A 15,152-nucleotide genomic window follows, 5' to 3' on the forward strand; every position below is an offset into this window, starting at 1 on the left:
TGAACCTTTGGATGCTCATAATTAAGTAATTATTCTTACTTACAATTAACAAAGAAAACAAGGGAGAGTTATTTCATTTCCTCACCTGTCTTTTGTAATCATACTCGGATTCTACACCTAGAATCCTTTCAGCATTGGCTTTGGGGAATTTTCTCTTCAGGTAAGCAGTGACTGTATCAATAGACAGCGTCTCCCCAACCTCTACTTTGTTGTATAACTGCAAGAGAGTGGAAAGACAGATCAGATTTGACCATCAGTGTCTTCAAATCCCTGCAACTGTCCATAATTTCCAACTCTATTTGAAAGAGCTGATGCCAGAGGCAAAATCCCACTGACTCATCTAGTCCAATAATGTCTAAAACCATAGGATAACACAAAGCACAATAAAACAACTGACTTCTGAGGCACGAAGAGACACGAGCTGGCAAGCAGTGTGCTTTAGTTATTCTGCAAGAAGTGCTTGCTAAAACAACAGAGATTTATATATGTGACATACTTACTGAGAGCATGGACATCAGAGCCTGGGATAAATCGTACTCGTCTGCGATGTAATTCAGCAGTCTGTAAAATCCGACCCCTGCATCTGAGAAGCCATCAATCTCATCTTTGGTGTTGACAACAAACACAAATCCAATTCTATAGAGAGGGGGCAAAAACAAGTATTCAATTTGCAGGTGAAATGAGAATCACTACCTGGTAAAGATTATAAATTCCAGGGGTGGACCATATAAAACAGCTTTGTGAGAAATAACAGCGCCAACCTCAGGGGGATCTTGTGCTTGTAGAAGAGCTCTGCTAGTTTCACCAGCTCAACACTTTCTTCTCGCACTGGATCGAGGAACAGCACCTAACAACAAAGGCATCATCATCCAATCTGAATCATAATGCATTTACAAATAGTCAGTGTCTTGGATCAGAGGCGAAATCAAGTTTAGCAGATACAACGACACACCCAGTCCCAGACAGTTCCGATAATCAGAGGCAATGTTAAGTATTTAAAACATACTCAGTATTCTCTTTTGTGAGAGTCTGTCTGGCTGTAGCGACTGAAATGTAACACCTCGCAATGTGGCGAAAAATATTTAATCTGAGTCTGGCAGAGAAGAGTCAGAGGCATCCACAAAAAGTTTCACAGAGTTCAGTTAAGTCAAAATAAGTGAACTACAATGACAACCGCTCTCAGTTCCATTCCCTTCATCACTACTATCCCCCCAGCATTTCTATGCTTCAGGGAACTCACCAGGTTGAAGAAATTGCGTCGAATCTGCCGGATGACTCCAGGAAAGGTGGCTCTCAGGAGCTCCTGCACACCTGTTGGCCAGCTGCGGTACACTGGGTCATTCTCTATGTCATTTATCCACTGGAAAGTGCATGGCAAAAAGACAGCTTGTGTGAAAATGATGATATTCATGAGCTAAGTACAAGCAGAGTGGTGTTTTCTATATTGTTTCTACATTTCATCATGTATCACTGAATATCTGGTCGTAATGAGCATATCCTCCTATTCATCAAGAGCACCAATATATTGTACAGAATTACATTAGGTACCTTTGAAAGTACAATTTCTTCCCTGTCAACTGCTCTATACCTTAAATATTTAATCACACACTATAAAAGGTGTATAGATTAAACTTAATAATAATCAGGTAACTATGTGCATAAATAAAGCTGTTGCACATAGCCAATCAGTTCTGTGGACAGAAATATGCTGGATCTGATTTGTACAACATTCAACATGTACACTTCTTATGAAACTATACTACCAACTATCAGAGAAAGCTATTAGATATGGCTTTTTATGACAAATGATCAGAATGATAGCTGCAAAATTAAAGATTATTGCTGGCCAATCTGGCACTAACCGTGCTCTTTCTCTCCGTAATTTAGAGTACAAGCCTCCCCACAGTGCAAACGTTTGCCTTGCTGGCACACTGTCATTATCTCTCTTACACTCTCTCTCTCCTCCTGTGTGTGTGTGTGTGTGTGTGTGTGTGTGTGTGTGTGTGTGTGTGTGTGTGCGTTTCACTCAAACACACATAACCTCCATCTCTAGAAGGGGAGATGCAAACTGAAATGACAGACCTCTTGGCTGAATGTGGACAGGCTTAATACCTTCATTTCTTTGGCATTTTTATAGTACCTGGGATATTAAAATGGCCAGAGGGGCCAAAATGAAAACTTTGCAGTTTTTAATTTGATAGCTTTTCTTGGCTAACTTCCCAATTAATAACTGAAGTTTCTGGCAGGCTCAAGCCTTCTGCAATAGCCTGATGACTGATCCATTAATTCACACCCTGGTGCAAGTACACAAAGAAGACAAACCACCTGCAGAGTTGATCTGGGCCAGGAGAATAATGTTTTTGGACAGGACTCACCATTATAGCTGGATGTCTGATATCTAAGGCATAGCTGTCATCCACAGCGTTCACAGGTAATCTCAGCATTTTGACCTGATGTTCTCCTTTTATACCGAGATTATGAAGCCCCTCCAAGACCCTGGCCTCTCCTCTGAGGATGTCCAAAATGCTGTGAATATTAATTCACAGGTTAGTTGTTTAAGCATATTTGCTGTGTGGCAGGGATTTTGCATTGAAACAGACACTGATCTTGTTGCAACAGGATTACTGAGCCAATGCATTGATCTGAGGCTTCCTGGGGAGAGCACAGGCAGACCACTGCTCCCTCCTGCTGGATTGCTACCTGAAAGGGTTGTGAATGTCCAGATCAATGTGCAGTCCGTTGATGAAGAGCTCCCCGTCTCCTGGGTGAACACCGATGGTCTCACTGAGATGCTGAAAGGACAAGCTCAAAGTGTTAGATGAATGCCAAAACCCCTAAATGAGTGATTCTATCTTCTATGCTCCAACAAGAAAAGATGTGCACAGAGACTACAGCAGTAAGTTGAAGAGATAAAGTGTGCAGAGAGACTAGGAGTAAAGCAAGAATAAAATGTCTCATATGATGGTGTTATGGAATGTATTTCAGATACAGAGTGGAAACCCATTCTCTAAAAATAAAACTTGTGTAATGGCTATGGATGTAATCAAACAAAACCCTCCTGCACTATTATTTGAGAATGCTGCTCATGATATCGCACCTTTTGGTTCTCCTCAATTTCTTTTCTCATTTCCTGCTTTACGGCCACTCTTGTCAGTGATCTGTGGGAACAGTAAAACATGTACAGTCACCATCAGCTTTTACCACATCCCCAGCCGGCAGTAAAATGCCACTTTTAATCTTCCAAAACCTGTGGGCCCGCAAGATGGTACGTTTTCAGTCAATTCCCTGTAAACACCGACTCTTACTCAGCACTTTTTGGTGTTATCATAAGCTGCCTGAGCCAAAATAAGCAAACAGCAAAAACCTGATAAGATCTCTGTATTAAGATGTATTTATTATGGATAATGTTCAGACAAATAAGACTATAAAACACATATTGCACGTGCACTTAATTAACAGCATTTTTGTGCCTGAATTCACACATTGTAACACAGAGGCAGAATCCTAAAAATATCGATTTTGGAACTGTACCAAGTGTGTTAGCCAGTCAGCCAGAAAGAGGAAATAAGATTAATTTTCTTACCTGGCTTTGCTTGGAAAGTTCTGACTGAGGTCTCGCATGAGTTTCAAAGCATCAAACTTTGGCACAGACATGATTCTGGCAGCTGCCTGAAAACTAAGATCTGTGGAGATCAAACAGTGACATCACCAACATGTATGCATCTACAAATGCACATTATGTTTAGGCAAATTAAATCTATGCAAGGTAATCAAAGGAATAATGTGCTAATGCATTGGCTGTGTTACAATTATTAACTGTTAGTCAGACTAACAATACAAAATACATTTCCACCCACAAAAGTATAATATACAGCAACTCTGAAACTAAAACAATTCCACATTGCAGTAATTATACATTTAAACTGTATTGATTAACTGTTTTTTCTATAATCCTTAAAGAACTGAAATAGAAAATCGATACCTTGCATTTCCCACACTTTGAGAGGGACCATGTCATTGGTACTCTCCAAGAGATGTCTGCGAAGCTCAATGAGTTGCTCCTGGATTTCAGGGTGAGATTTCCTTAAGCAAGGTAAAAGAAAAAGAAGAAGATACACACACAATGCATAGATTGTTTTTTATCTATCTATCACACCACACAAATGCCCAGCAGCAATAACAGAAAATACAAGAGATTAAAAATATATATATAATGGAAATTTTTACATGTTACAGTTGAGATACTTACTTTAATGTTCCAAAAAGGAATCCTTGGACTTCATCATTATTATCATCCTCAGCATGTGTAACTGTCTTTGAATCTACAAAGAGAAAGATTTGTGTGTTTCATTGCCTTGGACACAGCAGGGTCCAGCAAAGAACGTTTGATAAGTCACCAACTGACCTGTTACTTTGGTGTCATCCACAGCTTTGTATTCTGTGCTTTTGATAGCCAACTCAACACCATATCCAGATAAAAGCATTTTTCGGGGCTTTGGCTCCTGCAAACAGTGAGAAGCAGAGTAATGGCTTCAATACAAAACAGTGTAGAGTTTTGTTTAGATGTACACTGTTTAAAATACTGAAATAATAATCATTAAGACTGCAGATCCACCCCATGGGTGATGCTTCCTGCCTATACCCACAGTATATACCCTATATGTCCAGAATTATGTGAACACCCCCTCTGATGTGCAAGTTCCCCATTTACCAGAAGGAACTTTTCAATGCTACACAGTCAGATAAAGTTATAATCTATAATACGTTTCACCAGTGGGAACATGAAGCACATGGATCGCCACATGCAGCAGCAGATTCACTGACATTCAACCTTGACACGAATGTCACCCAGACTCAAAGCACTGCCTCAGTCTTTCACAGGCACAATCAGAAGATTTTCACACCCACACTTGCTTTTCTTCAACAAACACGCCTTAAAGAAAATCACCTTTTACTACATCAAAGGCATCGGTATGTCCATTAGTTTTCCAGTTACATTTGGCAACATTTTGAGGGATCTATTAATTCAGCTCTTTACTGTTTAATAATACAATCTGCTTGGTCAATTATTTTGATGATCCCTGCTTTTGTAAGTATTACACTAAAAGGAATAATATGTCACTCTTGTGTCAGTGTACTTTTGGCATTATCTAAGTAAAGATGAAACAGTGGAGGTCTCAGAGGAATATGCTACACTAGGCTTTGGTTGCATAGGCAATACTTGTTTTTCTTGTTTTTGTGGGATTTGTTGACTGTAAGGAAAATTTTAAGTGTCACAAACCCGATTCTTTAAACTTAACAGAACACTTCTGTGTGAAAAACAAAACATGCAAGCACAATTTAAATTACTACATACCTTCACTGAGAAGTACAGCAAATAATATTTATTAAAAAACATTTAATCAGCGGAACATCAATTTAAAATGGCTGCAAGAGCATCGTTACTCACCGCTACAAAATGCCGCAGGACATATATAAGTTTGCCCTCATCAGCCTTCTCTGACAGCACCTTATGAAAAGTGGTGAACTTCTTGGTCCCAATCTCAGCATAGAGGGTCACAACTGGCAAGTCTGTTTTATTGACCCCTGGATATATGTGATCATTCTTGTATAAATAGGGTTTAGGCCTGCAAACATTTGAAAATGTGAAAGACATTTCAAAGATAAAATAATTAAAGTATCATTTCTGAGTTCATGACAGGCAAAAGGCAGTCAGTGAAAGAATCAAAGAATGGAATTTTAATATCAAAATAAATGTGTAAACTTTTCATCTAGTTCTGCTCTGCGGACTGAGTTTATCCACAGAGGGGAAGACAGTGCCGTTCCGTGTTACCTGCCTGCGGCTGCCTTCAGGAGCTTCTTGATTTCCTTGGCACTGCAGCTATGTTGACCATGGATGGAGACAAAGGCAGCACAAGCCTCAGGCGGAGGCTCATCACTGGCTATCTGTTAAGAGCAGGAGGGAGAGAAACGTTCTATAACACAGTGGGTACAACAAGATGGGTCAAAGTTAATCATAGTAAAATCAGTTACATGATTGATTTATTCTCAATATTGTCCAGCAATCACCACAGCAATTTACACTGTGCAGCACAGCGCTTCATTTCATGAGCAGAAGGCCATTACTCACTCAAATGTTCAACACATTTTAAAATTAGAGAAATTCATCAACCAGTGCATCGCTGTCACCAAAATGAGATTTTCTCCTCACCACAACAATGGAAAGGCTAAAGAACTGTGTACACAGAGTGCAGTGAGGTTGAAAGAGTCACCCAGTATTAAAGGCAAATTTAATTGACAGCTGGCAGAGTAGTATCCATCCAAAACTGAGTTTCAAGAAAAACTGTTTCACAGGTCTCTCAGCATATACCTTTCATGTATTCACCCAACTAACAGCATGGACTAGAAGGCTAGGATAGGAAGTACATTTTAGAAGCACACGTTTTTGAAATTCTCTTTAAATACTCATAGCAATCAAGCTTTAATAGTAATATAAAATGTAGAATCCAAAAACTAAAATTGTTGTTGCATTGTACAGTAAAGGCAAAGTCTCAATACAACAAATTCACATAAATCAGGAACCACTGTGGATAGAAAAAGTGTAAATCCACTCTGCAACCACACTGGCCTTTCAAACTCTCCTGTCAATCTCATCTCACTGACCTCACATATCATTTTTGTTGACTGTGGGAAAAATATTTTGGCCTCTGCTGTAATGTACTCACACCGAGCATCCATTGCAGGTCCTCTCAGTCCCCTTTCCCTTCCCAAACCATCATGAATATTTACACCTCCTCCTCTGGCATGAGCAAGATATTGCTTCTCTTTTATGTCTGCCCGTTTCAAATTCAGGAATTGTGATACCAACAATCCTCTGTAATGTGTGTGAAATGTGATTAAGAAATGAAATTGCATGAGTTGTACCTGCATCTTATATTTAGATTTAAAATCTAGTCTGACTTGTTTTGAGTATAGACTTGATTATCTAGTCTTTGACTTGACTTAAATGTTACTACACTTGTCTTAATTACCAGTTTTATGTTATTTGGTGTTATTCTGAGCAAGCATAGAAGGGACACGTCTGTTACAGATCCTCCAGTATGCTTTAACGCTTATTTTAAAATCTGAAGTTCCAAGACAAAAACAAACAAGTTTTAGTCTGTTGGCTTGCATGAATTCTTGGGGCAAACTATGCAATTTCAAGCTTTAGTCTTTTGTTCCGCACAAGTTAACAAAACTATACTAATAATCATTAGACCCCTTGCTGATGAGAAAAACAATATCATCCAGAATAGCACATATTGGAGTGCCATTGGATAGCCAAATGGTTACTCATATTTTTACAATGTCCATTGTTGATAAAGAGTATACAGCCATGCTTGCAGATCAGTGAGGCTGTATATCAGCACTTCAGTGCTTTGAGCTAAATACTAATGTTAGCGTGGCAACATGCTCACAGTTACAATGCTGATTTAGCAGGTAATGTTTACCATGCTCACCATCTTAGTTTGCAGTGTTAGAATGCTGACATTTGCTCATTAGTACTAAGCACAAAGTAAAACAAACGCTCTCGCCGTTTTTGCAGGTATTTTAGGTTAACTTGAAAAACCAAAAAAGTATTGGACAGGTTGAAATTTTGACGTGCTAATGGCTAGACAAAAAGTCAGAGGAACATTAATGTCATTGATATTCACCCTCTGTGGACCATGAATATCTGAACCAAATTTTTCTCCCAATCCATCAACAACCCCAGTTCCAAAAAAGTTGAGACATTATGTAAAACAAATAAAACAGAATGTGATAATTTATCAATCCTTTCGGATATATACTCAAATTAAAACAGCACAAAGACAATACATTTAATGTTTTACCTAATCAACTTAATTGATTTTTGGAGATATATGCTTATTCTGTATTTGATGCCAGCAACACACTTCAAACAAGGTGGGACAGAGGAAACAGAAAGTTCTAGAATGGCTGAAATCTATGTTTTATAGAACTATTGTGAGAAAATTAGCTATCAATGTAGGGTACAGTATTTCACACAGTAGTTTGAGAATATTGGCTGTCATTTAAAGATCGTGCCAAAGCACTTGACAAAAACTGTAAGTAAGGTATGCAAAACATCCTCGGTCAAGATTAGGATAAACAGACAATGGCTCTCTTGTAATACACCCCAGCTGCTTTTGAGAAGGTTTTAGAATAGTTAACCTCATAGTATTTTGATCACACCATACCTGTTGGGATGCATGAACAGCTGGTGAGTATGACCGTAGGGCAAGAGCAAATTTAAGGAGATTAACTTGAAGATCGGTGAGGAACTGGCCAGCCTTCTTCAGGATCAAGTTGTAGTATGAGCGCACAGACTCTGTGAGACACATCAACATTAGTCGTATAATGATGCATTTTAGAATAGAAGCGTACCTGTTGTGATGCAAAAATATAACATTTTTCTTTTTGATACAGCAATTACAAACAACATACCTCCATGCTTGTATACAGTGAGCTCTTTCACAGTGTCAACAAACTGCCAGAATTTCTCATTACCATCTTCTCCAATAAACTCGCTGTACAAGAGAGAACGTATGGTCAGCATTAGTCAACACCACTGTAAGTAACCATTTTCTGACTTCCTAATGATTAGAGCTACAGACCACATAATTATTTTACATTTTCTGGTAATAATTATGCCCAACTTGTCTCCAGTCTTGGTTCCATAGCATCCGCTGTGAACCATCACACAGCAATGCACAGACGTTACAGGCATGCAGCAGGTTTTGATTACAAGCAGAATATTTTGACACACACAGAAAAAAATTCAGATGTTGATGACTAAAATTTCTTTTAAAATTGTAAGTTACTCAGAGCATTAAAGGAACAAGAACTTTTGGCAGCTATTGAAATAAACTATGTATGAATACTAGTTATCATCCGTCAAAGAGCACTTATTTACAGGGCTGTTGTGTCGTTTAGGATGGAACCTGTCATTTTGACTAATGATCATCAATTTAAGAACACTTTTTCCGCAAGGGATATACAATTTGGGGGTATTTTATTCTCCAGTTGTTCCGAGGCAAGGCAACTAACAGGAAACAATATTACGCTCAAACCATAACTGTATTTACTGCCAGCAACGTGGCTACCATTGAGGACAATAACAGGTCATGTTATCTGTAGTTTTTGGGGAAAACTGAAAGTTTGAACAGCCTGGGTTTACACTCGAAAATTTAAAACATACACATGGTGGTGGCTATTTCATAGGCTAAGTACAGATTTTTTTTTTTAAGATCAAGATATTTAGATTAGACTATGCAACTAGACCTACATGTAGGTAAATGAAAAATATAATAGAGCAATTAAACGAAAAAGTAAAATGTGAAAAGGATGAATAATGAAATCAATCTAGAGACATTTTATTCAGTGGCAAGCTCATTTTTTGGGGGGGTGCATTTGATGAGCTTGGACTCATGACTTAAACTTTAAAAACCTGGGGTACGACCATGTTTTTTGCAGATTTGTTTGAGTGCCAGACACACAGTACATGACCAATGATGAGTACCTTGTCTCCAGGAGGAAAGGCGTCATGCTCCACTTCGCTTTTAGACTGGCAGTGACGCCTTTGGGTGCTGATAGGACGTGATGTACGTTCAGTAGCAGCAATGACAGCACAATAATGTTCTTCATTATCTCCGGCGCGACGTAACATGAACCTGGCAGAGAGCAAACACCAACGCAGTCAGCGCAGTTCTTATGCCTTTTGAGAAGTGCCCGTCAGTGCCACGTAGTTACTCAAAGTTATTATCTTAACCACAACACCGGTGCACACAGACGTCTACAAAAAAACCCAAAGAAACTCAGAATAACGTTACACCGCTGTGGAAGATGCTAGCTACATAAGGAAACCACGTCGACCTATATATGTTAGCTTGACATATTAACAAAATATTGACCACCGAAAGGGGTCAAGCAGAAAAGACAGAAGTTAGCTGTAGCATAAAAGTAAACAGCTTTGTGAATGAAAGCGGTACACTAGTGTGTAAAAAGTCTACAAATACCGCTAACAACAAAAATGTAACCGTGTACATTAGAAATGCATAACCACGGGTTACAGTGTTGCCAATAATATATCCCTCACCCCGTTAGTGATGCTGACTGTTTCCATACAAAGCAAAGGGCTTCAGGTAGGTATTTTGGGCAGCTAACAAACAGCAGCTAGCAAGTTGCCGGGGTTGCCGCATATTGTGGTGGCTAGCGCTGGTCGTTATTCGTGTCTTAAACAACAGTAAAGTTAAAAAATACAACATGATAAATAATGCATTTTAGAGACATTCTTTCGCATTGTTTACATGGACAAAATTAGTGACAGTGGGTGTAAAGTAAAAAAAAACTGCTGTTAATGTTTGAATTTATTCTGGCACAGCGGCGGACAGCTAAAAAGACAGACGCTGACGCTCAAACGGTTTCCCACCAAACACACCAGCATGCTGTAGCTGAAGTGAGTCCTGAGTGACAGTGTGAAACTGTACAGCCAGGCTTTTACAGCTGCACGGGAGGCTGCCCGAGTCTTAATAAAATATTTAATAAGATAAGATAACGCTTTATTGATCTCCAGAGGAAAAATTCGGTTGTTGCAGCAGCACAACGACGGAAATAAGTACAGATAAATAGAGAAAGCAAAAAAAAAAAAAAAGACAATATACCACTAAAATAAGAATAGAAGTAAAAATAGAGCCGTGGTTTGATGGAATTAATTACAATGTTACATTATGTTAATGATGAGTTATGTTAAGCCTAACCCTTAGATGCTGAATGCAGAATTAACAGTAATCATAATACATACCATTATTGCCATTATTATGGATGAAACAATTTGTCTCTCAATATATTAGTCAACCACTAGATTATTTAAGGGGTTGTCGAGAGCTTCAGTGTCAAACTTCTGTAGAGTCGGCGTGCTTGTGTGAAACAGATTAAAAACACTGGTCTAAATGCAGAAAAGGCTGATATATCCTGATTTATAATCCATCAGGATTACAAATAAATAAATAAATAAACACTGGATGCTACAATTTCAGAAACAACATTTTTCGATAGACCCAGTGTGCCTGGTAAAAGCTCAATTTTTTTGAAAGTCTGTGCACTCAGCTTGTGAAGCAAGCTTTACAAAAGCCAAAAATTTAAAAGCCAAATTAACTAAGTAATTTCTGCAGAGCTCCCTACAGAGGCATTACACAACTGTTTTCACAGGCTGAGTAAGTATACTGCCTCTAAAAACCTGCCTCTAATAACCTAAATAACCTGTAAACTGATCCTTGTAATGTAATGTAATGGGTGTAAATGGGTGGGCCGACCACTTTAAACCTAATTTTGATACCACTTTTCTTTTTCATGTAAAGCTTTCTTTCCTATCATTTGGAACTTTGGGTGTTTTGGCAGTTAGTTACTGATGACATTAAATGACTGATCAATTAATTGAAAAATCACAGAACTTATAAAAAAGCATTTGTATAAGGAGCCCTAATGAGAGAACACATAACACGATAGATAGATAGATAGATAGATAGATAGATAGATAGATAGATAGATAGATAGATAGATAGATAGATAGATAGATAGATAGATAGATAGATAGATAGATAGATAGATAGATACTACTTTTAATTGGTTCTCCTAACAGCACTGTCTTTTGAGCTGATTAGAGATTAAATTGGGCTAGGCTATACCCACACAGTGTGCAGGCTGTGAGCAGAGGGATAGTGCTATCTCTTTAATCATCAAAGGTCACACTGGGATGAATGCGCTTCAAAAAGTTACAGCGGATTTGGTATTTATATGTGGTTAAATCTCCGTGTTGCCTCGGCTCAGTGTCCGTGTGGGTTCCTGGCTTTGCACAGTGTTAAACAAGATTATGGGATGGACGGGATGGGATGTAGAGCTCTCCCAGCCCAACCACGACGAGAGCACAACGCGTATTTGTCGGCTCGGATGCAGCAGCATCCTCTCAAAAGCACTGCTTCAGCGCAGTCAGTCAGACCGCCCCAGCCCGAGGAGGATGCTGCTGTAGGATGCTGCCGGAGGATCCTGCCCCTCCAGCCCGAGCCGCGCACACGATTCTGCACAAATAAGTCCATCACCGACGCGAACCCGTCTGCGATGTAGACCGGGATCAAACAAAGAAGCGGTAAAACTAGAAGAAGAAAAAAAAAAACTCTCATCAGCTGCCTCATTTTCAACTTGATCCCGGAGCATGGGAGCCGTCGGCGCGGATGCAGCTGTACACCGGCTTTAGAAGTTGGACAGCCAGAAATTTGAATGCCATGAGTCTTGACTTTGGACCAGATTTCCAGCGCAGTGCAGACGGCGTGCAGTGCTTTAGTAACCAAAAGGTGGACTTGTCCTTCTGTCCAGACTGTGTGTCTTCGGGTGCTGTTATCTGATCAACATGTGGCTCTTAAAGAATAGGCACCTTTAGTCTATCTGAGGCATGGAGGACTATTGATCCCCTAAGAACCGATGGGTGCTACTTATTATTCACAGTAATGGAATGAAGATCCTATCTTGATATGATGGATGATAGATCCAGTAAGCTCATCTTGGTTCCTATTTTAGCTGTCCTTTTTGTTATGATAGGGTACCAGTACATATGTCCCGCTGGCAGCAATTCGTGCCACTTTAAGACTGGGGAGAAATTCAGGGGGGTAAGCCTACTTTCCACCCCGTACCAGGACAGCGACGATTTCTACCGAGATCAAGACCTGGAGGATGACAGCCCTCCGAAAGTACCGTCAAAATTCAACTTCACCGAAAGAGACCTTGACAGACACGTGGAGTTCAACATCAAAGGGGACGACGTGATCGTGTTTCTGCACATCCAGAAGACCGGAGGAACCACGTTCGGGAGACACTTGGTGAGGAATATTCGCTTGGAGCAGCCGTGCGACTGCAAGCCGGGCCAGAAGAAATGCACATGCCACCGACCGGGCAAGGAGGAGTCCTGGCTCTTCTCCCGGTTCTCCACCGGCTGGAGCTGCGGACTGCACGCGGACTGGACCGAGCTAACGAACTGTGTGCCTGTCATTATGGATAAGAAGGAGGCCCAGAGGAATAAAAGGTATATGTGCCTGATCCCTTGATGTTGATGCCTGATGTGTGTGTGTGTGTGTGTGTGTGTGTGTGTGTGTGTGTGTGTGTGTGTGTGTGTGTGTTTCTTGAGTGAATGAGCAGGTATGCAAGCCCTGTGGTCCCCAAACCACCAGGGCCACAGTGCAAGTGTACTAACAGGCATGCAAGACATTGGCCCCAAAACCACTGAATTAAAAATGTACGTTTAATTCTGTCCTGGTGCAAATGTGCATAGTACCTCAAAGTGAGCGGTGATAGATGGGATGGGTATCTACGGTGTTCCCACTGGAGTGACATATTGTAGTTCAGTCAGGACCAGTAGATTAGACATTTACTGCCAGCTTCTGCAAAGAAATGACTGAAACCAAGCACTCAGCAATCACTTAGCTCCCATTTGTGAGAGGTGGGTGTGTAGGTCTACGCCTAAATGCTTGAGACTGGGCATAATGTAAGAGTACAAACTGCTATAAAGATATTCCCTTACTTTGCTTGACCTTCAGACAAATAAATCGTCTGTGTTTGTCCTTTGTGTTCACGTCAGCCCCTCACAATGAACTTGTTCCCGCCCAGCTGTGCGGGTGCTGTTATTCTCCCCATCTGTGCCATTAACCGACAGCGCTGAACCATTTACAGAACTCCCCTTTCACAGCTGAAATGATGTTGTTCGTGAGCCTGCAGTCCTCGCACCCCCTGCGGTGATTTCATTGTCACCGGATCAAAGCCCCAATTGCAACTATTGAAAAAGTTTGAAAACAAAGTTAAAGGGCTGATGACTGATTTTCATTGCTGAAATGTCATCCTTGTGATTCAGGGTATCCATCTTTGTCGATTAAGCTGTCCGAAGTTGACCAGACCCACCAGTACAGAAACCTCTCCCTGCCTCCTCGGCCTTTGTCTCGTGTGATGTACCTCAGCCCCTTTGAGGCTTGCTGACTCACAGATACATTTGATGCCATCTTATCTCAGGACGGAGTTCAAATTATCCCGAGGTGTTTGTTTTGGTAGACGCGCAGAAGTTATCTGTGAGGGAAAGCAAAGCAGAACCAGCTGAAATGCATCACCTCTCCCACATTTGTCTGATGTCGCTGCAATTGCTTGTACTGATGTGATCGAGATGCAGTAGAGTCACTAAATGGGCTGCAATGTAATGAACTAGTCACGGCATGAGCGGCGTGTGCGTGTGCAGAATGGATGTGTGTGTTTTTCATTGCAGCTTGTGTTTCTAGAGCCACCAGCTCTTTAAATTGCATTGCAGTTTAGGCCACTAATTAAAATAGCCCATTTAAAGTCTATTAGTCAGCCAGCTGTCCTCAAGTAGACGTCCACATGTACACCACAGACAGAAAAATTGCCGACCAAATGTCTTGTCACACAAGCTGGATTTTTGAACTGCGCCGAATTTCCTTCTCTGTTTTGAAAAACACAATCCTACACTGAGGCACACGAGCACATGATTTATTTCTGCTTTGCCAAGTGTTTCCTTTACTCGGGAAAGTGCTCACTGGATGCGACAGCTCTTCATTTCACAGCTGCAGCATCTATTCTGCACTTACAGCCTTCTCATCCCTTGTTCTGTAGTGGGCTCCCGCAACATCTATTCTGAGAGAATTCCGCCTCGACCAAGACTGTTGGCAGACACACTCTGTTAGACCCCCTTGCTAACCAGCCACTGCACATTTACTAAGTGAGATGACTAATAGTATTATGCAAATTCCATCTTCATAATGTTTTTTTGTGTATGAGCAATGCCTTAATTAAAATATCTTAAATGGTTTAAAGTTAAAGTAAAAAAAAGCTCCCTTGCACAGTAAAACACGTCTTTTGCAACAAAGACGCAATAATCCACTTGTTACAAAAATCTTTACTCCACTTAAGGGTGCAGTGGGGAATACCAATCATATATCACTGCCAAATTCAGATGGCATGCCCTTGTTTTGCGGTTGAGAGGCTCTCAGATTGAGTGGCTGTCTTTCCGCAGTCCCAAGCATTCACCTTGCCTGCTCTCGAGATGGCTGTGAGCGGGGTGGGGG

At 40.5% G+C, this 15,152-nt stretch overlaps 2 protein-coding genes across 4 annotated transcripts in view; one reads left to right on the forward strand and one right to left on the reverse strand.

Annotated features, from left to right (window-relative positions):
- Window positions 1–9,684, reverse strand: part of uggt2 (UDP-glucose glycoprotein glucosyltransferase 2) — a 35,275-nt gene extending 25,591 nt beyond the window's left edge. For all 3 annotated transcript variants that reach the window (XR_006007284.1, XM_041950360.1, XM_041950359.1), the window contains exons 1-16: window positions 9,560–9,684; window positions 8,485–8,567; window positions 8,238–8,368; window positions 5,834–5,946; window positions 5,450–5,627; window positions 4,406–4,502; window positions 4,250–4,322; window positions 3,983–4,083; window positions 3,584–3,683; window positions 3,098–3,158; window positions 2,701–2,792; window positions 2,376–2,526; window positions 1,241–1,360; window positions 762–847; window positions 501–636; window positions 86–217 (exon numbers count right to left, since the gene is read on the reverse strand). Coding sequence is in view for 2 of the 3 variants with exons in the window: in XM_041950360.1 (XP_041806294.1) it covers window positions 86–217; window positions 501–636; window positions 762–847; window positions 1,241–1,360; window positions 2,376–2,526; window positions 2,701–2,792; window positions 3,098–3,158; window positions 3,584–3,683; window positions 3,983–4,083; window positions 4,250–4,322; window positions 4,406–4,502; window positions 5,450–5,627; window positions 5,834–5,946; window positions 8,238–8,368; window positions 8,485–8,567; window positions 9,560–9,684 (1,779 nt within the window). In the remaining variant the exon portion in view is untranslated. The remainder of the gene's footprint in view (window positions 1–85; window positions 218–500; window positions 637–761; window positions 848–1,240; window positions 1,361–2,375; window positions 2,527–2,700; window positions 2,793–3,097; window positions 3,159–3,583; window positions 3,684–3,982; window positions 4,084–4,249; window positions 4,323–4,405; window positions 4,503–5,449; window positions 5,628–5,833; window positions 5,947–8,237; window positions 8,369–8,484; window positions 8,568–9,559) is intronic.
- A 2,879-nt stretch (window positions 9,685–12,563) lies between these two features.
- The window catches only part of hs6st3b (heparan sulfate 6-O-sulfotransferase 3b), a 57,636-nt gene continuing 55,047 nt past the window's right edge, over window positions 12,564–15,152 (forward strand). Inside the window, exon 1 of the mRNA XM_041951339.1 lies at window positions 12,564–13,111. Within this exon, the coding sequence (XP_041807273.1) occupies window positions 12,564–13,111 (548 nt within the window). The remainder of the gene's footprint in view (window positions 13,112–15,152) is intronic.

This window comes from Chelmon rostratus, chromosome 13 (genome assembly GCF_017976325.1).
Source record: "Chelmon rostratus isolate fCheRos1 chromosome 13, fCheRos1.pri, whole genome shotgun sequence".
NCBI classification, from domain to species: domain Eukaryota; kingdom Metazoa; phylum Chordata; class Actinopteri; order Chaetodontiformes; family Chaetodontidae; genus Chelmon; species Chelmon rostratus.